General features: G+C 44.5%; 1 protein-coding gene across 1 annotated transcript in view; it reads right to left on the reverse strand.

Annotated features, from left to right (window-relative positions):
• Positions 1–22,817, reverse strand: part of MRPL20 (mitochondrial ribosomal protein L20) — a 43,950-nt gene extending 21,133 nt beyond the window's left edge. Inside the window, exon 1 of the mRNA XM_078642403.1 lies at positions 22,614–22,817. Coding sequence (XP_078498529.1) covers positions 22,614–22,700 — 87 coding nt within the window. The 5' untranslated portion in view covers positions 22,701–22,817. The remainder of the gene's footprint in view (positions 1–22,613) is intronic.
• Between the last annotated feature and the right edge of the window lie 4,161 nt (positions 22,818–26,978).

The following is a 26,978-nucleotide window of genomic DNA, read 5'->3' on the forward strand; positions in this document are numbered from 1 at the left end:
CGTTGAGGGGGAATGAAATACAGGCGATAGTGTTCTTTATGCCGCGTAACTGTGCCAAAACAGCACCCAATCCTATGGCACTGGCATCGACAATTACTGAACTTTTATCTGTACCATAAAAAGGTTGTAACAAAGGGGCAAACCTAATGAGGTCCTTTATAGCATGAAAAAACGTCATTGTGTTCTTATTCCCATAAAAAGGTCTTGCTTTTCAGTACAAGACCCATTTAACATTTCCCAATTATGGCACGCACATGTACACATCTGGCATAACATTCACTCAGGCCCAAAAGCGATCTGAATGAATCTTTATCAGTTAGAGATGTTGCACTGACAATGGAATAAATAAGATCATCCTTAGGCCTGATAACCTCCATGGAAATAGTGACCAAGATATTAGAGTTTTTTTAAACTAAGAATTTGCGCTTTTCCTCCAAAACAGCCGTGCCTCTTTTACAAAGAATACTAAGAACCTGCTCCAGAATAAGATTATCTTCTTCAATATCCTTAGCAAAGATCAAGATATCATCTTGGAATGCTTGCGCGCCCCTTTGATGCCTTTCAACAAAAATTCCATAAGTTTCTGAAAAACGCTAGCAGCGGATGCCAACCTAAATGATAATCTCAAGTATTTAAAGGGGCCACGTTTGGAAAATGACACCCGTTGGTGGACTGACATGAGATCAATGATATAAAAACAAGTAGAGCCACCAACTGCCAATAACATCTTTTGAATCCTATTTTTATTTTATGTATAAAGTTTTATATTGAGCAAACATGACCCATCAGGTTATCAATGCGCTTCACAGGTGATATGAAGTAAGAAACAAGAGAACACCCACATATATGAGAGATGTACAAACTATGTAAATTAAACTGAGGAAACTAACCTCCATACAAGTCAAAAGGACAATAGACCTGATTTAACAAACAAGAAATAATCATGGGTGAAGCTCCAGAGGCAAAATGTGTGACCTAGAGCATAAATGTATTCATAAGTAGTGTTTTAACCTCTTTTTTTTTTTTTTTAAAGCTGCAGTAGAAGGGATCAGTCTGATTTCAAGAGGCAGGGAGTTCCACATTTTTGAGACACTACCTGAGAAGGCTCTGTTGCAAGGTTTCTTTTTTTGGAATACCTGTGGTTTTAGCAACATGGTGTTGGTGCTTCTAGACGTTATGCATCTACAAGATCATTCTAATTTTTGTGCCAAGTACCCTAATGTGTTGTAATGTAAAGATTTGAGTCATGCAAGCAATTCTTAGTTGTATTCTTGCCTCATATGGGAGCTAGTTCAAGGATTTTAGATCTGGGGAGATGTGTTTTTTTTCTGTTCCTGTGATGAGTCTAGCAGCAGCGCTAGGAGAGTCCCTTAGTGATGCCAACTTGGACCTAGAAAGGCCACAAGGGGTAGTACTTCCACCGTCCAACCTGGGAATAACTTGTGCTTGGACCTCTGATTTCAAGTCATCATGGGGGAGGAAGGGTTTTAACCCATCGGCGCTTATGACGAGCTCAGCTCGTCATGAGGCACAGTGGAGCTGTGCTCACTGCCGCGGAACGCCCACGCGGAGCTAATTCCCTTCCTGGGCAGGCGTTCCATGGGAGTGGGCGGAGTCGTGACGAGCTCAGCTCGTCATGAGCACAGCTCCACTGTGCAGCATGACGAGTTGAGCTCATCTCGAGCACCCCCCCGCACCGCGAGGAAATTAGCCCAGCGTGGAAAGGGTTAATTTCCTTAAAATGTTCTTTTGATATTTCAATCCTTTGGTGGCAGTACTGATGTGCTCCTGCATGTTCAAGTTCTTGTCAAGTGTTATTCACAGAGATCTCGTAAAATCTATAATGTGTGCTGAGCAGTTGAAGGCAGTTAGATGCTTCAGCCATAGATCAATCTCAAGCTTGTTACTGGGTGAGACGAAGTGGAGGAATTCCGTTTTGATAGCATTTAGTTTGATATGGTTGTAAGTTACCCAATTCAAGTACAATTGGTGGTCATACACATAAATATAATAACGAATGTTAGAGCATTTCAAAGTTTCTGCTAGAGGCTAAATGAATATTTTGAAGAGAGAAGGGGAGCCCTGTGAGACCCCTAAGGTTACTGTTGTTGCATTGGACAAGGAGTGATTAACCTGGACTCTGAGTTCTGTAGTGGAAAAACTAGGTAAACCAGTTTAGGACTGACCCTGAAAACCCCATCCTCCAGTCAAGTAAATCTAGTAGACTGTCATGTTTAATCATATCGAACACAGATGGATTAAAAGAGACAATTCATTCTGATCCATCATTTTTAGTATGTTGTCCACTTTGTGCCGGAGAACTGATTCAGTGCTGTGGCCTTGACAGTAGCTGGATTGGAATTGGTGTAGAAGTTGGAAATGTTCTATGTGGTTGCAAAGTTGGACCTGGTCACATTTTTCAAGGAGGTTCGCCAAAGTGGGAATGTTAGAGATGGGCAGAAGTTGTCAAGGTCCCAGGCATGTGCAGTTGTTTATTTTAGGATGGGGGTTACCTGCCCTACTTTTATGCACTGCAGGATAGTGCCTTGGTAAAGCAAGGCATTTACTATCATGGTCCAAGTGAGAGTATAGAAGATTTAATCTCCCTGAAGATATTCAAGGGTAACAGGTCGAAGTGGTTTGAAGGTTTCAACGCTGTAAGAATGTTGCTTTCATTGAGGGTTGTGAATGTATGAGAAGAAGCATTGTTTTTAGGGGTGTGCCCTGGCAGACCAGCAAGCTCAGCTATCAGTGAAGGAGGCAGGTTGATATGTGGAATGACAGACAGGGGCTCTCTTGCTGACTGCAGATCATTTTCAATGTTTTCCGTTTTGCCCAAGAAGAAGGAGGTAAAATCCTCGTTGTTTGGAAGAATGCTGGACCCATTGTAAGAATGATTAGTTTGATAATTTGATTGTTGTTTAACATTTTCAAAAGGTTTTTTAGGGCGGTTTCTAGCTAGATCGAGTTGGGTTCTGAAGAAATTAGCTTTTAAACTCAGATTTGTTTATTATAGGTGTTCCTCAGCGATCCTTAGCGTTTTAGATGATCAATAGACGGCAAGAATCTCCAAGCTCATTCAGCTAGTCTCAGATTGCTCCTTTCTGTTTTAAGGTTGTCACTGAACCAAGGTTTAGAGTTTTTGTTGGACATTCTTTTTAGATGTAAGGACGCAATCGAGTCTAGGATGTTAAACATTTAAGTATTGTAGTGATCTGTGAGGACGTGGACATCTACCATGTCCACCCAAGGAAGCAGGGTGTTGTTATTGAGAGCAGTCAGATCATTAGGTGTATGTTCTGCAAACTTCTTTTCCATGGTTTATGTTTCTTTAGTTGAGCATTTTTGGAACTCACAGCATTTGTGATGAGGAAGGTGATAGGTGGTGATCTGTCCATTCGCAACAGCCTATTGCTTCTAGTTAAAAGTTGTCTATTTTCGCAATCATTAGGTTCAAGGTCTCACCTTTATTATGTGCAGGACTGTTACAATTTTGGGTCAGCTCAAGGTCTGATAGAAAGGTTTTAAAGTTGTTCACGGCATGGTTATTCAAGTCATTCCAGTGTAAGTTGAAGTCCCCAAGGAAGATCTGGGTAGGTTGATGATTAGAGTTGGTTGTGAGAACTTCCATGATTTGTTCAATGAAAGGTAGGTTGCCTCCCGGTGGATGGCAGATCGCGTGAAGTTTGAAAATCAATTTGTTGTTACTAGCAATTTCGATGCATTGGTATTCGTAAGTGGGAAGAACAATGGTTTGTGACTGTTTCACAGAGAAAGTGTTATGGTAGTTGCCGGCGACCCTGCCGCCAGGCCGGCTAGCGCCATAGAGTCTAATGATGTTGTGACTGGGGGGGGGCGGTGGGGGACTAGTACGTTTAGTATAGGAGCAGAGGCATTGTTTAGTCATGTTTCTGTAAGAATAACTAGGTCGAATTCATGTGCGAGTATGAGGCCAGAAATATATGGTGTGTGTCTAGCAACCAATCTGCAGTTGAGGTTCATGCATTACAGGCGAGTAGCGGCGTCAACTGAGGGAGTCTGTGTGATGTTACTATGTCTAAGATTGGCTTTGTTTACAGCTACAGTTTTGCCTCTAGGTTCTCTATGTGAGTTAGCAGGGATAGTTTGGATTTGGTCCACAGTGTCCATTTCAGTATCTTTAGTAGAGTTATAAGTAAGGCACAGGGCGTGAATTTCACTGTCAGCTAGTCGCTCGTTCAGTCTCATGGCCAAGAAGGGGAATTAGGGGAGGGTATGGTTTTTCAACTCTGGTGAGGAGAGTAAGAGAGGTGGGAATTTCCAGCAGCCTAGTGCAGACGTTAACGGCTTGAGCGTGGGTATGAGTAAAGTTCATTGGGGACCTGTTGGACCTCAGAGTGATCACCACCTCTTCAGTGATGTTTGTGAGGCTCTGCAGTTCTGCTTTGAGTTGAAGAAGGTTAAGTGAAATATCGTCTAGTCTAGATTCCAGAGATGCGTGGAAACAAGTTGTCATGGTGTGGGGCAGGTGGCCAGGTGGTGAAGGGAAGCCTCAGGCAGTGGTGCAGGAGTTTTGCAGGTCAAGGAGATCCAGCTGAGGGTGTGCCAGAGTAAGGATGGAGTTAGGTGGGAGAGGGGGAAGTGAGGAGTTCGAGTGCTGAATAGGAGTCATACAAGACGATTTGTTAATCATGTTCGGTCATTTGGACTCCAATATGGTTGACAAATGGGCCCTGGGGGGGAGATTTGGGAGTGCAAACGGGACCCGCGAGGTTGAGTTAGGAAGACGGGGACATGGTTGTGGGGGAGGTGTTAGAGCCAGGATTATACAAGTCTGTGCTCAGTGTTCTAGAGGAGCAGTGCGAATGTCATCTGGTTCTGCGCGTCAAGGGTGAGCAACGGTCCATGCAGAAGGTGTTGCATCTAAGGTATTGTAGGAGGGGGTCATGGTGCAGGAGCAGGCGCTGGTCAATATTTCTAGATTGCTATTTGAAGATTGTAGAAGGATGATCCCATTGTTATATAGGGATATGGTAGCCTCTGCTCTACAGAAGGGCGAGGGAGCTACTGATAGTCTATGACCATGTGGTGTTTTCCTGGAGTTGGTGATCCAGAGAATGGGGTATAAGTCTTTCCTCCATTGCGCTCATCTTTTTGTGTAGAACATGAGATCTCTAATTATAGTTCCTTCATTAGAGCAAAACATGTGGGTCGGAGAGACGAGTTTCTGGGTGAGATTTGAGGAGTCTGTTTTTTAGGCTTTTAGATGCATTTTTAGTTAGATTAGGAGGGTACTTAATTATGTGGGCATTAAGTCCTGTAGGCTCTATCTAGTTTGTTGTCCACTGCCCTAGGGGAATTGGGGCCCATATTAAGCGAGCAGCTAACGCTCAATGGGAGAACTAGGCTAATCAGGCTAGGCGTCAGAGTGGTGAGAAAAAAAATGGGTAGTCTGTACCTTGTATAGAAGAACAAGTCAACAGTCCTTTGTTTCTCTAGAAGCAATGCCTGGGTCACCATCTTAGGTAGCGGCCCTCATACCCGAGGGAAAGAGAGGGGATGCTAAAATGGCCAAAAGGCAACAGCACCAGGATCTGAGCCACAAAGTAATACAAGGCCCCAACAACTCAAATCGCCCCTGCAGGGACTCCAGATAGCCACTAATGCTCTCTGCCAAAATCCACCATTAAAGCAAGATCTCCCAACTAGGAGTCTCAATGCTTTGAGGGAGAGGTTGCCCAAATACCTGCAGACCTCGGTGTGAGCAAATGAAAGGGAGGCTGCTGGGCCCCCTACCCACGACGGCTTGAAGCTGGCCTCAAAATAAAGGGGTCGGAGAGAGCAGGCGAATGAAATTGAGGCAGCCACACCTCCTGTGGTCTATTGCTCCGCGCTGTCACACAGAGCGGGGAGAAAGAGGCCTGTGTGGGTGTCTCGGGGTGGGGTGGGGTGGGGGGGGAGGGGGAGAACAACACGCTAATTTTGGTCAAAACAGTTGGCCGCCGCCAGTTCAGCGCTGCCACACAAACTGGGTCCACAACTGGGCACTCCAATCCAGGCCAAATCATGGCACGATGTGTAGACAGGTGATGCAGGTCGCAACAACTCTTCAGCTCTCTACATCATTGCTGCTGCAAATCGGCCCAAACACAGGTGAATAGTGGGTGCTTGGACCAACAAGGTGGAACAGCTCGCTGTCCCTTCTGAAATCCGATGCAGAGTCTCTGGCGCAGAGCAACCTCGGCCCCAAATCCAGAATCAAAGCCAGCGACTGGCCTTTTTAAAAAATTATGGCAAAGGGCAGAGCAAGCCCAGTGGTGATTATGGTCAGCAACTGCCCTGGTGGCTGTGGGAAGAGCTGGAAACTGATCTGAAGACAGCCACTTGGTCCACGTGGTATCATCGTCAAGGAAGGAGAATTGTTCACCAAATACAAACCATGGATGGTGGGGGCAAATTAAGTAAAGTCCTTTGTAGAATCCTCAGTGAGCGGTTGTATGAAAGCAGGTTGAATGACTAGGTAATGATAGAGATATTTATTGATTATTGATCCTTAATCCTGGAGCTCTATGAGGTCCATCTCGGTGGCCATCTTGCCTGGGTAGAGGATGAGGATGACAATCTACTACAATGTTCTTGTTCAAAGACTGCAAGTCAGCACACAAATGAAACTTTCTAGACTTGTTCTTAGCTAGGACTACAACTTCAACAAATTCGAGAAGTCTGTAGATTGAATTATACAATTTGTTTACACCTGTCATCCAACAACTGCTTCAGTACTTCTCTAACACTGGGTGGTACAGGCTTGAATTTATGTTTAACAGAAAAGGCACCAGAGTTTCGCTTAATGTCTCATGTTGGACTCCTTTGACACAGTAGTATGGGTGTAGCATCATGTAATACGGCATGTTTCTTTGATGCTTATAATTTACTTGTCTCAGGTTTGTGGGTAATTCTAGATTGTTGCAACTGTTTAGTCTCACTGACTGTGCTGCCGTTGTGGCAAGCGGTCGTGGGTGCTGGGTCCTTTATTGAAATAAAACCTGCAATTGAAATTATCAAAGCAAAGCAGCTTTCATGAATTGTTCTTTTATTTAGACAATGCTACATTTATATGGCGACAAGCGATTGGTGAATTAAGGAGCTTTTGGGACCCACTGACAGCTAACATATGTCAAGAGACCATACTTTTATGGAGGAGAGATGGATGTTATGATATTGTATTTCCTTGCACATGTGAGTTGATTGGATTTCTTTGCACATGTGAGGTTTTTTTTAGGGTGATGAAATACCTGTATTCCTCAGTGTTTACATATGGATCATGTGAGAGGATCATTATTTACTTGAGCAGTTCCACAGTCTGCTGTGTATTTCAAAACATGCACTACCACTGGTCTTCTGCAGTGGAACATGACTGTTTGCGAGCGCGTCCTGTAAGCGAGATCCTGCTGATGCTAATCAGTCTCTGCGCGTTGACGCCTCTTGGTTTCCTGTGCTTCTAATTCCTTTAGAAAACCACGTTTACCATTTTTTCCACAGCTATTTTGATTCGTTGGGCTGCTCCTCATTGGGATGTTAGAACAACACGTGTTCTTTCCTTGCAATTCCTGATCATCAGATGATAGCCTGTTTCCGTGATGGGCACACAATGCACATTCAAGTGTTGAGTTGTACTGTGTTGCTTTGACCCTACATTATGAATTCCACTTTTTCAATTCTACTTTTTGCTTATTTCCATGACGGGCACACGAACTGCCTTCTGTGACTGGCACATATTTCTAAGTGGATTCTACACAAGACTCCGTTTCTTTGCCATTTGAAGGTACTTTGGTGTTCTCAGGTGAATTACAAGTGTTTCTTGTTGGGCTTATTTGCTATGGCTATGCCCAATAATGCTGTACAACCTCCACCATTTTTACAGAATCCAGGTAAACCGTCAATGGCATGGCATAAATAGTATAGGATCTTTGAACATTATTTGGTGGCAATATATGAATCTAAACACTCTGCCATTAGAAGGAAAGCTTTGTTTTTCAATGGTCTGGGGGAAACAGGACAACAAGGTTTCGATAATTTACCTGTTGTAGCTGCGGGTGATGATACTTGGGATGTGTATGAGGAAGCCTTAGCTTGTATGCGCAAACAGTATGTGGATGAGCAGTCTGTCATGTTAGAGAGAATTATTATTTTTTAACGTAAGCCGATGCCGGAGGAATCTATTGAAGATTATTTAGCTGTACTTGGGGTGTTGGCAGCTAAACGTGAATGTAGCATTAATTTAGATGTATCTTTATGTGATCAACTTGTATTTAACAATTTAACAATAAAATTCAATAACGCATATTAACTTGTGAAAAACCGTCTTTAAAGGAAGTAATGGCTATTGTGCCCAGTAAAGAACGTTCTGTGATTTCTTCTAGAATTTTCACTGAGGATTGTAAGAGTAAATCTTTAGGTTTACATCTTTTTTATTGATTTAACAGCTGGTTGCCAGTGTACATTACATAGAGTAATCAAGCAGGAGCTACGCAGAGCCCAGGTAGCTGATATACCAAGGCACCAACAAGTAAAGTAAAACAGTGTGAATGAAAGCCCCCACCCTCCCTACCCCCGTTTACTGTAAATTAAAGATCACGTGCGGAGCAAGTGTGTCTTGTTGTTGGTTAGCTGGCTGGGTGGTAGTGGTGTCAGGTGCGGTCAGCCGTAGTAAGCGCAGGTACCTGGGGCACGTGAGTTCCCGAAACCCTTGGACTAGTATGTTCAGGAATGGTTGCCACAATTCTCCAAAGGTAAAGCCTTTCCCAGCTAGTGTAAGGGAAATCTTCTCCATCCCCAATATAAGCCATAAGTGTTGAAGCCAGCCTGTGTGTGTAGGAATGCGAGGTGTTTTCCAATGCAGCAGGATGTTTTGAATGGCCGTCCCCAAGGCTATCGCAATTTGGCTTCCTCTTTTCGACTTGAGGGGTATGTTAGGGTATTTGGCACCCCCAAAAGGATATAGGCAGGGAATCTTGGCAGTTCAGTATTCAGATGTTGGTCAATTTCCGCCAGGATTTGGGTCCAGTAAAGGTGTAAATGCTCACAATCCCAAAGCAGATGGACTAGCGTACCAGGTTTCCCACAACCCCTCCAGCCGTCCTGGCTTTGTGTGGGATCTACCTTGTGAATCCGCTCCGGGGTATAGTACCAGTAGGTTACTATTTTGGTTAATGTTTCAATTAGGCCCATATTGCTGGCTGTATGCCGTGCTCTATAGTAGGCCCCCTCCCACTCCTTGCTACTGAGTGCTTGATCTAGGTCTTTCTCCCAGCGCGTGCGACTAGCGTTGTACGTGTGGGTGTAGCGTGTAAGGAGCATCTTGTACAGGTCGGAGATTCGTTTTTTGTCTGATGTTTGTGTGAGGAGCCAACGTTCATAAAGGGTAAGGTGTCTCTGCGCCTGCGATTTGTTGTCGGGGTGTGATGCCCAGTGTCGGAGTTGCAGATAGCACAACCGTTCTGATTCTGGGATTCCATATTTAGTTCTAACTCATGGAAAGGAGTTCACCCCTCGTTCATCATAGAGATGGCCCAAGGCGTGACACTCCGCAGCACGCCAATGTGAGAAGGTGGTCTTGCCCATTCCTGGACCAAATTCTGGGTTGTCAAAGAGCGGGGTGAAAGGAGAGGGAAAGGTAGTGAGCCCATATCTTGTGTTGACCTGGTCGCAAACCGTTAATGAAAATCGTGTGATAAGAGAAGCATATAGGTTAGGGGGTCTGTGTGGTTTCTTCAGAAAGGGGATTTTTCTGAGCGACGTGCCAGCCACTGCCCGGTCCTGAAAGAGCCAATGTTTCTCAGACTCAGTGCGGTTCCATTCAACTAAGTGTCGCAGCTGCTCGGCTTTATAGTAAAGGTGAATGTCCGGGACCCCCAGCCTTCCTGCGGTGGGTGGGAGAGTGCTAAGGATCTTCTTCATCCGTGGGTTACAGCCCTGCCATAAGAAAAAAGAGAGTTCCGACTGTACCCGGTTTAGCCATCCCACTGGGGGCTGTAGAGGGAGCGTCTGAAACAAGTAGAGGGTCTTGGGTAAGACGGTCATTTTAACAGCTGCTATTCTTCCTAACCACGAGATAGGGTAATGCTTCCACCGCCTCAGATCTGAGCAAATTTGAGTGTGTAACCTGGCGTAATTAACTTTTTCAATAGTTTGAAGAGTATGTGCCAACTGGATTCCCAGATAGGGGACCGTGTCCTCTGTCTTGGGTGCCGCCGTTGGAGGCTGGCAAGTATGTGTGGTGACAGCGAGAGGTTGCGAACCACAGACTTTCCAATGTTGACCTTGATCCCCGAGACCCGCACAAATTAATCAAGTTCCATCAGGAAGGCCCTCCAGAGATACCTCCGGGTCCGAAAGGGTGACCAGCACATCGTCCGCATACAAGTTTATGGCGTGGACGTCGCCTCCACATCGGATTCCAGCGATTTGTGGATGGTCCCTAACCCTTTGGGCCAGCGGCTCCATGTAAGTTGCAAAGAGCAGGGGTGACAGGGGGCACCCCTGCCGTGTGCCTCTGCCCATGGGGAACAAAGTCGAGGTGTGCCCATTTACCCTGAGGGAAGCCGTGGGAGAATGGTAGCAGTTCATTATTTGAGTCCTCATTTTCTCGCAGAGTCCAGCGCGAGTCAATACCCGCTACAAATAAGGCCTTCTCCACATCAACGGTGAGGAGCATGAAATCTCCCGGGATCCGTAACGCCTTCTTGATTAGGTGTAAGACCCTCTTAGTGTTGTCACTCGACTGCCTGTGCGGGAAGAATCCCGCCTGATCGGGGTCAATCATTCCTGGCATTTGAATAGCCAATCGATGCGCCAAGATCCCTGTGTATAATTTTAGATCTATATTCAGGAGGGAGATGGAGCGGTATGCCCCGCAGCTGGTTTTGTCCTTTTGAGGCTTAGGATTTACTTCTATGGCTGCCTTGAGCATAGATTCGGAATTGCCCCAGGGGGTGCGAAGGAATTAAAAAGCCTGGTCAGAAGTGGTGCGAGCATAGAGCAAAATTGTTTGTAAAAGGCCACGGTGTAACCGTCTGGTCCAGGGGGTTCGGCTAATTGGAGTCTTGATAAAGCCGCTATGACTTTGTTTATTAAAATGTCCCCCTCTAGTTGCTCTGAGTGGGTTGAGGCCAGGGTAGGGAGTTGCACCTCCGCGAGGTACGCATGCATCCCGGTCTGCTTCCTCCAGCTTCTGCCCTGCATATAGCTGGGTATAGAAGTCTCAAAATGCTTCAGCTATGGCTGTGTCCTCTGTGACCAGGCTCCAGTCCGGTCTCCGATCACCTGCACTCCAGGCGCCTGTCGGGCCTCGCAAGAGTAAATCTTTAAAAGGTAGGAGTGGAAATCAAGGAAGCAGAGGTGGAGGATACTAATATTAATGCTAGCTTACATAAGAACAAAAGTAAGAAGATCACGGATAAGAAGATGACTGGAGCATGCTACATATGTGATTCTAAATATCACATGGGTAATAGTAGTACAAGTCCTGCACAAGGAAAGAGGTCCAACAATTGCAAAGAAAATAGGACATTTTTACACTCTATGCAAAGTACAAAGTGTATCAGCTCAGTGAAGAAGATGAGTCAGTATGTGAAGGATTAAATGAGTTATTAACTGTGGAGCTCAATACACGGAATGGTTCTCGCAAAATTTGTAAAGGTCCTATTTCTGTGGTTCCGATTGGTGCAGTTAATTTGGGTGTCATTGCTGACTCTGGTTCACCTATTACCATTCTTGCAGATATCAGATTTAATATATTTTGGTCTAATACCTTATTGAGACCAATGGATGCCAACCAAAAGCATTCAGGGAGTATGATATCATTATGAAAGGTTATTTTACTGAGGTGGTTAAGTTTAAAGAAAGAGATTTATACCAAGATATATGTCGCATTGAATGGATGACAAGATCAAGCTAACATGGGTATTATTCTTACACCAGGACATTCCGAGAGAGTTGTACTAGGAGATTTTCCCATTTTGTCATTGTAATATCATTTATATAGCGCTTACTAACCCTGAAGAAGCACTTTTTCGGCGAGTAGCACGCTACTCCGGAACCCTTCAAGGATTAGTGTTGAATTAGTATAGTGAAATATGAAAGTAATTTCAGTGGTGGATAGGTAAGTCAGCACCGACACTTTGCTCATTTTAAAAAAGTATTTGTTTGTGTAACTTGTGTGTCATCTTTTTAACTCCTGCCCTGCCTTTACTCACTGAGCGCTCCTCCGTACAGCCGACCAGGTTGCTGTCACGGGGACCGGCGAGTTCAGACGCCATCTCGAGGGTACTCTGGGGTTGCCGGTGCAGTCTCTCGGCCACTCCCCCCTTTTTTTGACCAGCATATAATGACCTCATTCTCCCGGCTGCGAAGCGGGCGCGCCGAAGGCAAGCCCGTCTGCGCCCGTCCGCGACCGGTCGGGAGCCGGGGCCATAGACCTGATGAAGGGTGAATTGAAGCCCTCAGGGGTGTGGTCACGAGTTACAAACCATAAACCACCCTGCCCTGTGGTTTCGAGCCGTGGGCACATGTCACCGACGCAATACTTCACTGAGGAATAAGGAACAAGCAAACAAGATTACAGTTGGGTGACATTTTATTGCACAAAACACATGTATTTCGATAAAACGCATTTCTAGTGAATATTCTTTAAGACAATCTGGCTTCACTCTGCCAGGAGTATATGCTAAATAGAACTTGCTTCTAAAGTACCAGAGACTCAAGACATGGAGTACAATTTTTTATGAAAACATAGTGCCTAGAATCAAGCCTTTCTGATGAGAACTATAGGCCAGCTGGAGTGAGGAGCCATTAAAATTCACATTTAAATCAGCTAGAGTCTCAGAAAAGACACAGAATATATTCTATGAAAATGGAAAGAACTTGAAACCAGCCTTCATGAAGAGAATAATTCCTGCAGATTGAATAGTTTAATGTGAGGGGCCAGCATTATTACGGCGGCACAATTTAAATTACTTAGGGGATGAAACCTACTCTTGACTGCAAAGCTCTTAATGTACCTGTCAAGTGTGGGTGGAACAACGTTATTGCTTTGCAATTGCAATAATGTTTTTTAGAATAAAGGCAGAGCAGAGGAGAGAGAAAAATACAATTTTAAAGTGTCAGAAAGAATTAGAGCTTCAGCCAAAGGTGCATAGATAGGCTGAAGGAAACGACACAGGCGCCAGTGACCCAACGGGTCACTGCCACGAGGTCGTCTGTTGGATGGTCTGAGGAACAGATTTTTATACTCTTTCGCTGATGAACTATTGACATGAGGATGACGACATTACCAAGTGTCTGTACAGGACATGACACATTTTGGTCTTGTCTGGAACATTTTTAAGAACACAGAAGTTTCACCCACGCTATGTTTCTCAAAAGGTCACAGGAAGTTTGACCGTGAATCATAATGAAATTGCACACCGATTGACCAGGATTTGCGTCACTTCAGGGAAATTTTTATAAAAAAAAGGAGAAACATTTAGAAAGATATTGGTCGCATGTCTTAGTTACATTATGGCTAGCAACAGATACACTAATATGATAGATGACAGACGGCAAGTGGATCATCAGGTATTGCGTGATGTCTCTCTTAGCTTAGGAAGATCCCTGTTCTTGTGGTATTGCTATTCTTGCAGCATCTTCGTGTGTGTAAGAGACGACGTGCAGATCGAGGGAGTGGGGGCCCAGGGGGAACTGGGCCTCACTGAGACGATTTGTATGAGAGAGACACTTTGGGGCCTATTCATAGAAAAAGAGCAGCTGGGACAAAATGGGTCAATTTAACAGATTCCTTTTTATGCTGGCTGGTGGGGGTCTCATGCTTCAAGGGTGGGCAGAATTGGCCTGGGGTAAAAACTAGACCCTGCATCAGACCCTGTTCCTTTTGTGAGGTACTCACCCGCACAGCTTCTTGCCTCTCAGGGCAACTTGCCTCTTAACTCTTCCACGCTTGAACGCATCCATGCCTTTGGCATTTTTTCAGCTGACCCTCCCTCCCCCGCGGTCCTACTCCCCAGGTCCCAGCTGGCTGCCTCCCCAGCTCCTTCCCCCTTCTCATCCGCCGGCTGTGGCCTCGGCCTACCTCCTGAACACCCGCTCGGCGGTTAGGCACCATCTGGAACTCTATAACCTTCTGGATACTGAGACACCCGATTTTTTGTTTCTTACGGAAACTTGGTTTTCTGCAGCTTCACTGCCCGATGTCTTATCCGCACTTCCTGATTCTTACTATGCCCTCCGTGCCGACCGCCCTGACGGGAAAACCGGTGGGGGTGTGGCCATGATTATCCGATCAAACCTCCAGTTCCAGCCTCTTTCCTACTCGTCCATTTCGAATGTGGATTTTATCGTTGCCCGTTCTGTCAACCTCTTGGTCCCTCTTACTATCGTCCTTTTATACCGCCCCCCTCAAACTATGCCTCACTTTGTGTCAGCCCTACAGGAACTTTAGCCACCCTTGTGGTCAACAATTCGTCAGTCCTTCTCTTGGGCGACTAACTATTGCCCTGGAGACCCTAGGGAAGACGAGACATCTAAAGACCTCTCTGACACTCTCCGTTGTCTCAATTTTGTCTCCCACATTCACGTCCCTACCCATGTGCATGGTCACACCCTTGACCAGCTCTGGTCAGCTAGTCGAACCATCTTTTCTCCAACTACTTTTCCATGTCCCTGGTCGGACCACTCGCTTATCTCCTTTTCCGTTGACTTGGGAGCTATTGATAGGCCCCCCTGCCTAGTAAAGTCTTGGCCCGGAACTGGAATTGGGTGGACCTCAATACTCTCTGCTCTTCCTTGGCGACCTCCTCCCCTGACCTATCCGGCCTCTCTCTTGACTTTCAAGTAGACGCCGTCAACAGCTGGCTGTCTACTACTTGCGACCAGGCCGCCCCCCTTAGGAGGGTCAGGTTTTGTCGCCTCCATGAAGCCAATAAATGGTTTTCCAGCGATTTAAAAACTCTCAAACTGGCTCTTAGACAGTCAGAACGCCAATGGAGGCACAATTACTGGCCCCCTCTGAAGGCTCAATATAGGTCTCTTCTTAAGAACTATAAGAGAGCTATACTCTTAGCTAAAACAGAGTACTTCTCTGGGAAGATCATATCAGCGGCCAATAAACCCAAGGAGATCTTCTCCATTGTCCACAACTTATCTGCTTCTAACAGAGCCGACCCCAACCCTGTCCCTTCCCAAGCCCCAAGCCCTCTGTTATTCTCTCAACGATTTCTTCCTTGAGAAAATTGCCAACATCAAACGAAACATTCCTCTGTCATGCTCCCCCTTCCCTTCCCCCCCCCCCCCCCACCGTCTCCTTCCCTCGACCAGTTTTCACCTATCTCCAAGGAATCTTTCCTTGTTCTGCTTAGAAAGGTCAAGTCAGGCTCCCCCGCCGATTGCGGCCCGGCATACATGTTAAAGGAGCTGCTCTCTGGTTGTCCCGACCCCCCCTTGTCCCTTCTTAACGCGTCCATCTCCCAGGGTATTGTCCCGGCCTCTTTCAAAATAGTTAGTTATCCCTATCCTAAAAAAACCTGGCATTGACCACCACTCTCCCTGCCAATTTTAGGCCTATATCCTTGCTCCCTTACCGTGGCAAGATTTTAGAGAGCCATATTACCTCTTGTTTATCAGCTTACATCGAGGACAACCATTTATTGGCTTCTCACCAGGTGGGCTTTCGTCCGGCCCATTCGACTGAATCTGTGGTCCTTTCCGTCTTGGACGAGCTGAAGAGCAAGACAGATTCCAACTCTCCCCAAGCCTTGGGGCTTCTTGATCTGTCCGCTGCTTTCGACATGGTCGACCACTCCATTCTTCTCGACCGTGTCAGAGCAGCGGGCATCAGGGGGACCGCTCTCACTTGGCTCGCCTCATATCTTCAAGGCCGGACGCAGGCGGTTCAGCTCTCGGGTTTTACCGCCCCTACCCGCCTGGTGCCCTGTGGGGTCCCCCAAGGATCTTCCCTTTCCCCTCTTCTTTTCAATCTTTACATTCACCCCCTCATTGTTTCTTTGCTCAATATGGAGATCTCTGTATTTAATTATGCGGATGATCTCCAGCTTGTCTTTGATCTTTCTTCTTCCTCAGATTCCCTCCTTAAATTTCAAGCCACCCTCATTTTTATTTCTGACTGGATGAATCAAAATCATCTTAAACTTAATCCGGACAAAACGGAGTTGGTCCTGACCGAGAGTCTTACTAGCCCTTGGACTCCCGCCTTCTGGCCTTCCATCCTTGGTTCTCCCCCGGCACCCTCCGTCTCAGTCAAAACCTTGGGAATCAAAATCAGTCAGGACCTCTCCATGCGCCCTCAGATTAGCTCTGTTGTCTCATCTTGCTTTCTGTCCCTCAGAATTATTCACAAGATTTCCCGTTTTTTTCCCTTTGATGCTCTCAAAGTTATTGTCCTGGCAATGATTCTGTCCCGTCTGGACTACGGGAACTGCCTGTACGTGGGCATTTCTGCCTACGAACTGCGGTGCCTTCAGTCCATCCAGAATCAGGCCGCTCGCCTCATTCACCGCCTCCCTAAGTTCCACCACACCACCCCTCTACTCAAGTCCCTACACTGGCTCCCCATCTCGCAGAGAACTCTCTTCAAGATGGGTTGCATGGTCTTCTTGGCCCGTGCGGCTCCAGCTTACATAAACTCCATGATTACCCCTTATCTTCCCTGCGTAACCTCCGTTCCTCTACCCAGGCGCTCCTCTGCGTCACTCGCTTTCGTAAGTCCAGAGTGGGCGGCACTAGGTTCTTCCTTCTTGCCCCCCGATTCTGGAATAGCCTTCCCCTGAACATCAGGTCTATCACCATTTACCAGCACTTTCGTAAAGCACTCAAAACCCATCTGTTTGCCCAAGTCTTTCCCTTACAGTAACTCCCTGGTGCTACCCCCTCCCTTTCTTGTCAATCCCTCAGCGCCAGGAAACCGCTGGGTAACAGAGCGCTTTACAAATCTTTTCAACTTTCAACTTTATTTGGATTCGAAAGGATAGAAGAGGGAAAGAGGTTTGCATTTATATTGCGCTTGCTACCCCTGATGGGGTGTTGAAGCGCTTTTTTGGCAAGTAGCATGCTACTCTGGAACCCATAAAGGATTAGTGTTGAATTAGTATAGTGAAATATGAAAATAATTTGAGTGGTGGATATGTTCGAAAGTTATTTGGATTGAGAAGGGTTGCAGAGGGATAGAAGAGGGAAAAGGTTTGCATTTATATAGTGCTTGCTACCCCTGATGAGGTGTTGACGCACGTTTTCAGCGAGTAGCAGGCTAAACTGGAACCCATAAAGGATTAGTGGTGAATTACTACAGGGAAATATAAAATTTGAGAAGTGGACATGTTAGTCTGTTGTTTTGGTTGAAAAGGATAGTGGAGGGATAGAAGAATGAAGGATACCACCAGATCCTGCTCTCTGAAGAATCTCAACCTATGAGGACGTTTGTAACGCCGTTTGGAGCCTATACATACAAATGTATGCTGTTCAGCCTGTCGTCGGCGGCCAGTGTTTTTCAAAGGTTGATGGAGCAGATGTTTGGGGGAGAGGATGGTACCAAACTTTCAGGATGATATTATTATTCACTCGGAGTTTGGAGCACACTATCTTTTGTTAGAAAACTAGATGGATAAACTGGCGAAACATGGTTCGACTGTCTACTTGAGCAAGTGCAAATTGGTCAATGAGGAAGTTCATTATTTTGGGCATCATATTTCACATGGAGGGATAAAACCTAAATTGTTATTCATGACAGCCATCAATGATGCTCCTATAACTACAGACAAGGATTCCCCCAGAGCATCCTTGGTCTTATTGAGTACTATGCTACGTTTGTACTAAGGTATATGAATAAGGAGGGGTTATTTTAACTGTGAGTGATGTTACAGAAGACGTCAATATTAGTGAAAAGGAGTGGTGTGAGTGTTGTATCAAGAATGAATGATTGAATAATGCGAAGACGTTTTTGACTGAAGGGTGGCCATGTGATAGACGTTTGTCTTTAGAGATTAGGTCTTTGTTAAGGTAGCATCCAAATTATCTCTAGTTAATGGCATTCTAGTAAGACAAAACATGTTTATACCACCTGAAGGTTTGCAGGGAAAGATTATTACACTCGCTCAAGAAGGGCATCTTGGCATTACAGCTTCTATCAGAAAGATTAAACAGAGCTATTGGTGACCTGGTATCGATGGTCAGGTTAAACAACTTGTTGTGAAGTGTGCTGAATGTTTGTGTTCCATCAAACATTGGAAGACCACCACTGCACCTTTGTGTCCGATTGAATTGCCTAAGGGTGCTTGGGAGAAAATAGGTTTGGATTTTGCTGGTCCATTCAATGTTTTGGGCAGTGATAAGAAATTTCTCATTTTGGCCATGGACTACTTTTCAAATTGGTGATATTTTGCTTTTGTCAAGGTTGCTAACACCAGTAGTGTGATCTCATTTTTGGAACGTTTATTTCTCATTGAAGGCATGACTAAGGAGATAGTTATTGACAATGGAATGCGCTTTGTTGCAGAAGAGATGGCCAGATTTCTTAGAAAGCGGGACATCAAGCATAGTCAGGTGCTAATATATAGTCCTTCCTCCATTGGACTTGATGAGAGGGTAACTTACTTGTTGAAGGGGTGCAAACAGCAGTTGCTAAAAAACATAATGTAGCAGATTTGCACCACAAAGTCTGGAGTTACAATACCACTCCGCATAGTGCAACAGGTGTTTCTCCATATGTGCTTTTGAGGGGGAGAAACCCTATTTCCACTTTAAATCCTGTGTGGTTACTATATCGTGTGGGACAAGCCCTTAGTTTGGATTGAATGGTGGTTACTGAACATGTGGAAGAAAAGCAAGCTGCCTGCAAAAGAAATTATGATCAGCATAAGCATGTGAAAGTGATGAGGCTGGTGTCTGGTGATTGGGAGTTAAGCAAAAAAAACGGTAAAGGTAATGAAAGGACGTTCAATTTCCTGAAGAACCTGTTAAAAGTACTTAAAGTGTCCAACATGGCTTTGTTGTTGCAAGACAAGGGGTGGAGGAAACAAAATGCTCGTCAAGTTGAGCAAAGAACAGACAGCCATTATAAATCACAGTTTCAGACAACACGTGTATGGAAGAAGAATGATGCTGATGATTGGCTTTATCTAGATGAAGTGACCAATTCTTCTAATGACAGTTAGTATTTGCGCTGTTCCTGGCACAGTTTCTCCCAATTCTTGTGGGGGCAGAGAGGATAATGACTGCGTCACTTCCAGATCTGTTATGCAGAGTACTGGTGGTTGTGATGCTCTGAGTGTAAATGGTAGTAATGTGCATAGGAGTAGTAGGAATAGAACAGCTCCTATCAGGTTTAGAGATTATGTACCTTATTGATGTTTTCATTTTCTGTAAATAAAAGGGGGATGGTGACGTGTAATTTAATATGCCATGTTTCTTTAATGAGTCTACTTGTGTTCTGTTTGTGGGGAATTCTAGAATTGTTGCAACTCTTTGGTCTCACTGACTGTGCTCCTGTTGTGGCAAGCGGTCGTGGGTCCTTCAATGGAATAAAACCTGCAACTAAAATATCACAACAGCTTCCAGAAAATATAATTTTATTTGGACAAGGCTACACATACCCAATATTAGACTTGAAAATGTAAGAATATTTGTCCAAAATAGATTTATTTTATTTCCCAGTGCTATCCCATTCCATTTCAATAGTCAAAATAGGCATGTCACCCAAAACAATGGGATTATCAGTGCCAGGTTTCAAAATTATACCCACTCTACCAAGATCACGCCAGCCTACTGCATCACAAATTCTGAGAGCTACATACACTTTTGTGAAAACTAAGCAGCCTTTGAATTGTAAGGTTCTTGAAAATATCTCAAAATGTCAATAGCTTTACCACCAAAGGCCTTTGAATGAACATCGGACCCCATCAACTCCTTGTTAAATGTCTTCATATAAATAGGTGGCATCACATTAGACCCCGAGTCCACCGTAAATTTCAATCCAATCCCACCAATAAGAACCATAGAAAAAGGTGCATTCAATTATACAGATTCCTTAACACTACATTCACTATCAAACTGTAAGCACCAAGTTATTAACAAAATAATATTCTACATCCTTCACTGCATTAATCCTTACAGTAGAAGTGATCCTGCTAGACCGACAAATTCCTTGAAAAAAGCAACTTTTTTGCATTTCTTCTCAAAGCTGGACATGTATGATTATTCCCAAGATGACATTTTGACCCACAGCTGAAACACACTAGTTTTCTTTGTTGCATAAACATGTTACTTCCTTTGTCAAAGAAAGTCTCTTTAGCTTTATCAGAAATGAAACAAACTTCGCCACTACTTGCTGTACTACCAGCTATGGCTTTTGTGGATATGGAAGAATGTTATATGTTTTTCGCAATGTCTAACACCTCTTTCAAAATAGGATTCCTGCAAGCCAATAGCTATGTTTGGATTTTTTTTTTTACAAAAAACAGTTGAAAACAAATTGGTCACTCAAGTAAGTATCAATGTTTTCACCAAGTTCACATTTTGACACTAAAATGCATATAGTGGAAAAATACCCTTCTATGCTTTCAACTGCAAATTGTTACCTTTGATAGAAACTATGCTGCTCCAATATAATGCTTGGTTGTGCAGTAAATGTTTCCTCTAAGAGTGTAATAGCTTCAGTATAAACATGGGATAAACTGCTCGCTGGTGGTTCAATTTCAGGTAAATTGTGAAAAATCTATTGACCTGCATCTCCTAGCAGACATGTTTTCTTTCAGGAGCAACATTTTTGTCAGTGACAATGTAGTTCTTAAATGTTTTAAGCCATTGTTGCCATTTTACACTAGGTTTTCCTGGTCTTTGTAGAAAAAAAGAACCTGGTTGAAGTTGGAACACCGGATTAGATGCCATAATGAAAGTCACCTGCCAGAAGAGCACAAAATAAAAGGACCCACCTCCTAATGAAGCGGTCTGTAGGCTGAAAAATAAATGGGCACTTAGTCCCAAGGAGCTCCCAAACTACTGCATGGTACTTTTGCAAATAGCACTCCTCTTTGGACTGAGCTCTGTAATCTGTTTACCCTCGGGCTGGGCGGAACTCGCAGAGTTTCACTCCGTGTAGTTACATAAAAACTCAGCAAGATTCCGCTGAGCTCTGCGATCGGGTAGAATTCAGCACGTTGCTCTGCTCGTCCTGATTTTTAGCACCGGGACCTTATTCTGTGCTGTAAAAATCAGCGCAAACTGCACCATGCGGGATGCTGCTTCATTTTGCAGCTCAAGGAGATTTTCTATTTGAGCAACAGTTTTCTCAATGCGGACCTGCCGCAGCAACCCGCATTGAGAAATCTCACTGGGAGGTGTTCTAGCGCCTGAAAATCGCACTGAGGACGCAAATTCTCCCTTGAGCTCGCCAACTTTAAGATGACGAGCCACGCGCGAAAAATATCCACCATGCAGTGGGTTCGTAGATTAAGCTGAAACTCTGTGTTCCAAGCGGAATACAGAGTGGTCTAAACTCCACTGGCGAAGCAGAATTTGTTGCTCAACCCGAACTGCAGAGCGCACACTGCCAAAGTGACGTGAGGGTTTCAAAATCAGCTACAGGTAACTACATTTTCCAAAATGATGTTATTTAAAATATTGAAACTTTAACGAGACAGCACATACCAGGTAATCCAATGAGAAGAGAGGCCGCGCCAAATGAAGCAAGCCGAAATGTAGAAAATATTAACTACTGAAATGCGCTTCGGTGGGCTTCACAGGAGTCCGTAATCCTCACTGCAGTCCTTTTAATCCTAGTCACAAATAAATTGAGGCAATCTCATGACAGGATCACGAAGAAGTGGATGAATACAGGTTTAGTTGATATTCCAGCATACAAAGAGAATAAGCCCACAAAGCAGCCAATACACAGAGCTCCAAGATAAACTGCTGTCCAGCAAGTCCTTCAAAGCCAAAATGACTGGCTAGGCAACATTAGGTCCCTAAACCAAGCAGGATACTATGACGTCAGGGAGTGTCAAGGAAAAACACACAAAGAAAACGTAACCCACAAATACAACGTAGTAAGCTATGGTATATTAGTGAGGCATTTTATACCGGGGATGTATTTCATCAGAACATTAATATATAATATAATATGGGCTAAACATCGACTGTTGCATTAGTGTCACAACATATCGGGCGTTCAAGATGTGTGAGAAAGCAGTGTTTTAAACAGAATTATAGAAATGCAGGTACTCAGACTATAAAGTAACGATTTGCTCTAAGACCTGCGGGCACTGCCTCATTACATATATTGCAGCAGTCCTGAGAAGTGCAGTTACTTACATTCAAACTAACGAAGTGCAGGTACTCAGTACCTGCCCATTAAAAGCACGGCGACAAATGGAAAATCAGCTCAGCATCCATTGAGTCATCGCCCCATGCCTAAAACATGATCCTGAAATTATGTAAAGTAATATAGTGCTCGTGTAAAGCGCTTCAATGCGTTTGTGCCGAGTTCGCGCAATATACAACTGTAAATGAAGGTCAGCAGTGCACCGCCCGAAATCGGAAGTCGAGAACTGTTCAGACATGTGTTTCTGGCTCACCCGAGCATGCTTCAGTACTTCCTGCACCCGCCAGTACCGGTCTGGGCCTCTGCTCCGTATCCAACGTGACAAACTAAGAAACACCATCCTTCGGTCGGCAGTACCACCGGTCAACAATTTCTCTTGACTGTACGGTATTCAATATCCTATATCCGCTGTGATTGATTGCATTTTGAACAGACAGCGTTCGCCCAATAATTAAAGCGGACACAAACGGAGACTGGAACGCGCACAGCCAAGGGAACAGAAAGAACCGTTGCCTCTAGTTGGAGGGAGTGTTGCGATCTTGCATTGGTTAGAAGAGCTATGTATTGTTGGATTGGCTAGCTGAACGCTGTCAGCTTTTTATTGACTGAGAGTCCGCGAAGATTGTCCTTGGCTGGTGATTGGCTAAAAATATATTTTTTAATTTCTAAGTGGCTGTGATACTGGGCAAATCACATAATTCTCTCTGTGCCTACCAAAAATAAATGTGCCCCTCTGTAATGCAGCTGGTATTTATGGAAAGCGCTCCAATACGTTCGGGTCGAGTTCGCGCTATATAAATCTGCAAAAAATAAAAAGCTTGCGATCTGCAAGAGCACGTTACAGACTGCTTTAAGCACTCATTTACACATCACCTAGACTTGTTCTTATTGAGAAAGGCAGCCGTTTCAAGACACAAATTCATTAGGCGAGACTGCACCACGCCTTTCTGTACACTCATTTCTTCTCTCTTCTTGACTTGCGCTAGAAGTTGAAGGCCTGCCTCTTCGAGTAAGCCCCCAAGGGCTGCTAGACACACCTATGGAGCGCCTAGATACCCTGACGGCTGATTCGAGACGAGCGCTAGAAAAACACATATAACATAAAAATACCGATAACATATACGCAGTAATGTAGTATACAGACTGTTTATACCTCGCTATGATGTGCTAGTGTTGCAGGGAGATGCGAGTGCCAGCTAACGACCCCACTTGCATAGCTGCCAAGGTTTCAGATTGCCATGTGTGACATTTTCATAGTTTCAGTGTAATTTTGAGTGACATTTTAACAACTATGAGTGACACTTTCTCGAGAACAAAATCAAACAATGAAGATATGGGAAACATAGAAATATCAGAAATTACACCCATTTGAGCAACAAGAAACTCCAAGAAGATCTTAAAACTGCAGCAAAGCACCAGAAATCATTTCCCACCTTTGGCCCCTTGCCTGCCAGCAATCAATCAGGAGAGCATCAAGACTCCAGGGCCTTTGTCTGTCCACATGACGTGGAAACCCAGGCCCAAAAGAAAGGATGAGTGTGGCTCCAACATGAACAAGACAAGTTACACAGGGATCCAGGTATCTTAGCTGCCTGTCACACAGTGCCAGTTAGCTGACTCGCGCGGGAACAGGCTGAGCACTGTTTTGGATTATCGTCACAGGTTAAGGCCAGTGCAATAATCTCCCATACAACATAGCAACGCCTGTCAGAAACCTTTTAAACTTACCCCAGCCCCGGCGGTTTTAAGAAATAAACCGCAAACTTAAGGTGGCCAGAATCTAAACACACGCTTGTCACAGCCTGGGTCACAGTGGGCAGCCATGCCAGAGGACAATGCAGAACTTCTAAATGAGTCGAACACATCACGACCAGATCGGCACCCAACTGACTGCAGGCAGTTGCCGATCACGTGCTTGCCATATGGCAAGTAAATAAACATATAATGTGCATGGGCTGTGAAAAAATGGCAGAAATGCAACCAGGTGACACTTCAGCAGGCAAGAAAGCCTGTTTGTTATCATTGAAACACAGTAATATGCAAAATTAGTAAAATCTAATTAGCGAAGTCCCCTCGGTACACCCAGTGGCTGATTTAATGCAAAATCGTTTTGTTTCGAACTGCAGGCACTGTGAGAAATGTGTAAAATAAACAGCCTCCTTTCTTACATTATTGAAACAACTGCATTTGTTTTCACACTTATCTCCCAGATCTGCATACAAACATATGGCGATTGTTTTTCAGGATTGTGTATTTTCCGAAGAGCTATTTGCCAATGCGTTTAGGAGCATTAAAGTGAGTGATTCGGGATATCGGTACTATGGCTTATTGAAAACCCTATTTTAGCACCCATTTGTCAGAATTATTCTCTGTCGTGTAACTCCAAAAAGATGTCTCATCTTGTTTTCAATAGACGGATAAGGGTGTTGTGCGCAGAGAATACTTGCCAGCTGACTCCCAATCTCACAGCACTGTTCTTTTACAGGCCTGAGACCGAAGTGTTACATTGGGAGCCTTTACAAGACCTGAGAAGGTCCGATATTTATTATTACACTACACGGACTTTGTCTCTGTAACGTGAATAAATTGCAAACATACAAACAGGCTTCGTTTCAACAAGCCTGTTTGATATCATAGTAACACAGTTACATAGAAAATGAGTAAAACCTAATGAGTACAGTCCACTCGTTACATATACCCTAGCAGCTGATTTAATGCAGAATAGTTTTTACGACCTGCAGACAGTGAGAAATGTGTACATAATAAACTGCCTCCGTTCTTAACTGCTTTTGTTTTCACACGTATCTCCCACTTAATTCCAACAAACGACATTTAAAAAAGATTTGCATACAAACATACGGCGATTGTTTTTCAGGACTATGTATTTCAGAAGAAATATTTACCAACGTATCTAAGAGTTTTAAAGTGAGGGTTTCAGGATATCCGTACTATGGCTTATTCAAACGTTATTGTTCATGTTCACATTAAGTACCGTTTTATAGGGGTATTGTGCGGTGACAATCCTCTTGCCAGGCTGGTCTTTTACAGGCCAGCACGAGACCAAAGTGTTACTGCATTGGGCCTTCAACAAGACATGATAAAGTAGATCTCTGTGACTTACCAACCTGCAGCAGGACTCCAATTTAATTGGCGAGGCCGAGGGTCAAGTTTACTGTAACTGCTGAGACAGATGATGTATGCAGCAGGGGAGGCAAGCGGCGCAAAAGGCAGCGCTGCCTGCGAGCCGTGATTATGATGATGTATTCGAATTTTCCGCAAAGAAGGCCAGCGCCTCGGCCTACTGCCTCTCACAAGTGAACTCTGGATGGAGGATGTGACGTCGGCTCCCAGCGGAGCCCACATCAGTGTTACAGAACCTTACTGGCTGTGTCATGTCTCGGTAGTAGCCATTGGGTGCTACCTCGACCTGACATCATCAGATAACCGCGCCGCAAATCATCGCCGAGGCGAGATTTCAACTAATGATACATTGTGGCATTAAGCAGCAATGCGAGTGCCCCAAGCCTGTCGGAGCAGCACACACACCGCATGGAGCGCTGCTAGCTGCCCAGTGACTCCACAGTTTAATTTGGCAGCCGAGTGCTTAATAAAACAGCATGTCTTCCAGCTGAGGTGCTATGAATTATGCGTGACAATGCATTTCAGTGCGGTGATGCGGAGCACCACACTGAAATGCGTTAGTGTCACGTTTGATGCGTGATACTTGACAGGACTGCACTTGCTCTTTCGTTGTGTACATGTGCAAGGGAGTCTTTGTTCTGTTTATTTATTTATTTGTAGAGTTTTATATAGCGCGAACTTGTCCTAAAGGTATCAGAGCGCTTCACAAAATTTGCATAGCAGTAGTTATCGGTTTACAGATTAAGGTAGATGCAGGGCACAAGTCCTAAAAAAAGAAGTGGGGGACGCTGACGTCACGACAGGAAGTGACATCACAAAAGGTGGCTTGCACCATCAGTCTCATTGCCTCCCCTTCGCTCACCCCTTGGATGCGATTGCATCAGAGAAGCCAGCTTTCTGAATGAGTGAATGTGTGGCTCCATTTGCTCCAGTAATCGAGCTTCTGGTAAAATAAGTGGGGGGACGCCGTCCACCCGCGTGGTACCCCGACTCGAGCCCTGGGTAGATGTAGAGACCAAAACAATGGCGGTACGAAAGCAAGACATAAGACAGCATGATTATCAGTATCAATATGTTTGTTATGCTGTGAGACAGGACTTAAATATATGTTTAAGAATTGTCCTGACTTGTTTTCCGGGACAGAGGAAATCAAGTAAAATCTAAATAACTTTTTAACAGTAAATGATAAAAAATACATTAAATTGTACAGATGCATAGTTTTGCAAACAATGCAGGTCATGAGAACGTGAATCTCAGTTTGGATCCTGATTTAAAGTATAAAAGGTAAACCAAAAATCGAATTGTGCTGGGAGCTTTTACTGGACGAGGTGAAAGATAAGCCGCTCCAGTGTGTCGTGGTTAACCTGCAGGAGTCAAGTCAAGTCAAGTCATAACATTTATATAGCGCACTACATACCCAGAGGGTTTCAAGGCGCTTAGGAAGGGGAGGAGGATTATTTGTCAAATATCCACGTTT

This window comes from Lissotriton helveticus, chromosome 5_1 (genome assembly GCF_964261635.1).
Source record: "Lissotriton helveticus chromosome 5_1, aLisHel1.1, whole genome shotgun sequence".
Taxonomy (NCBI): domain Eukaryota; kingdom Metazoa; phylum Chordata; class Amphibia; order Caudata; family Salamandridae; genus Lissotriton; species Lissotriton helveticus.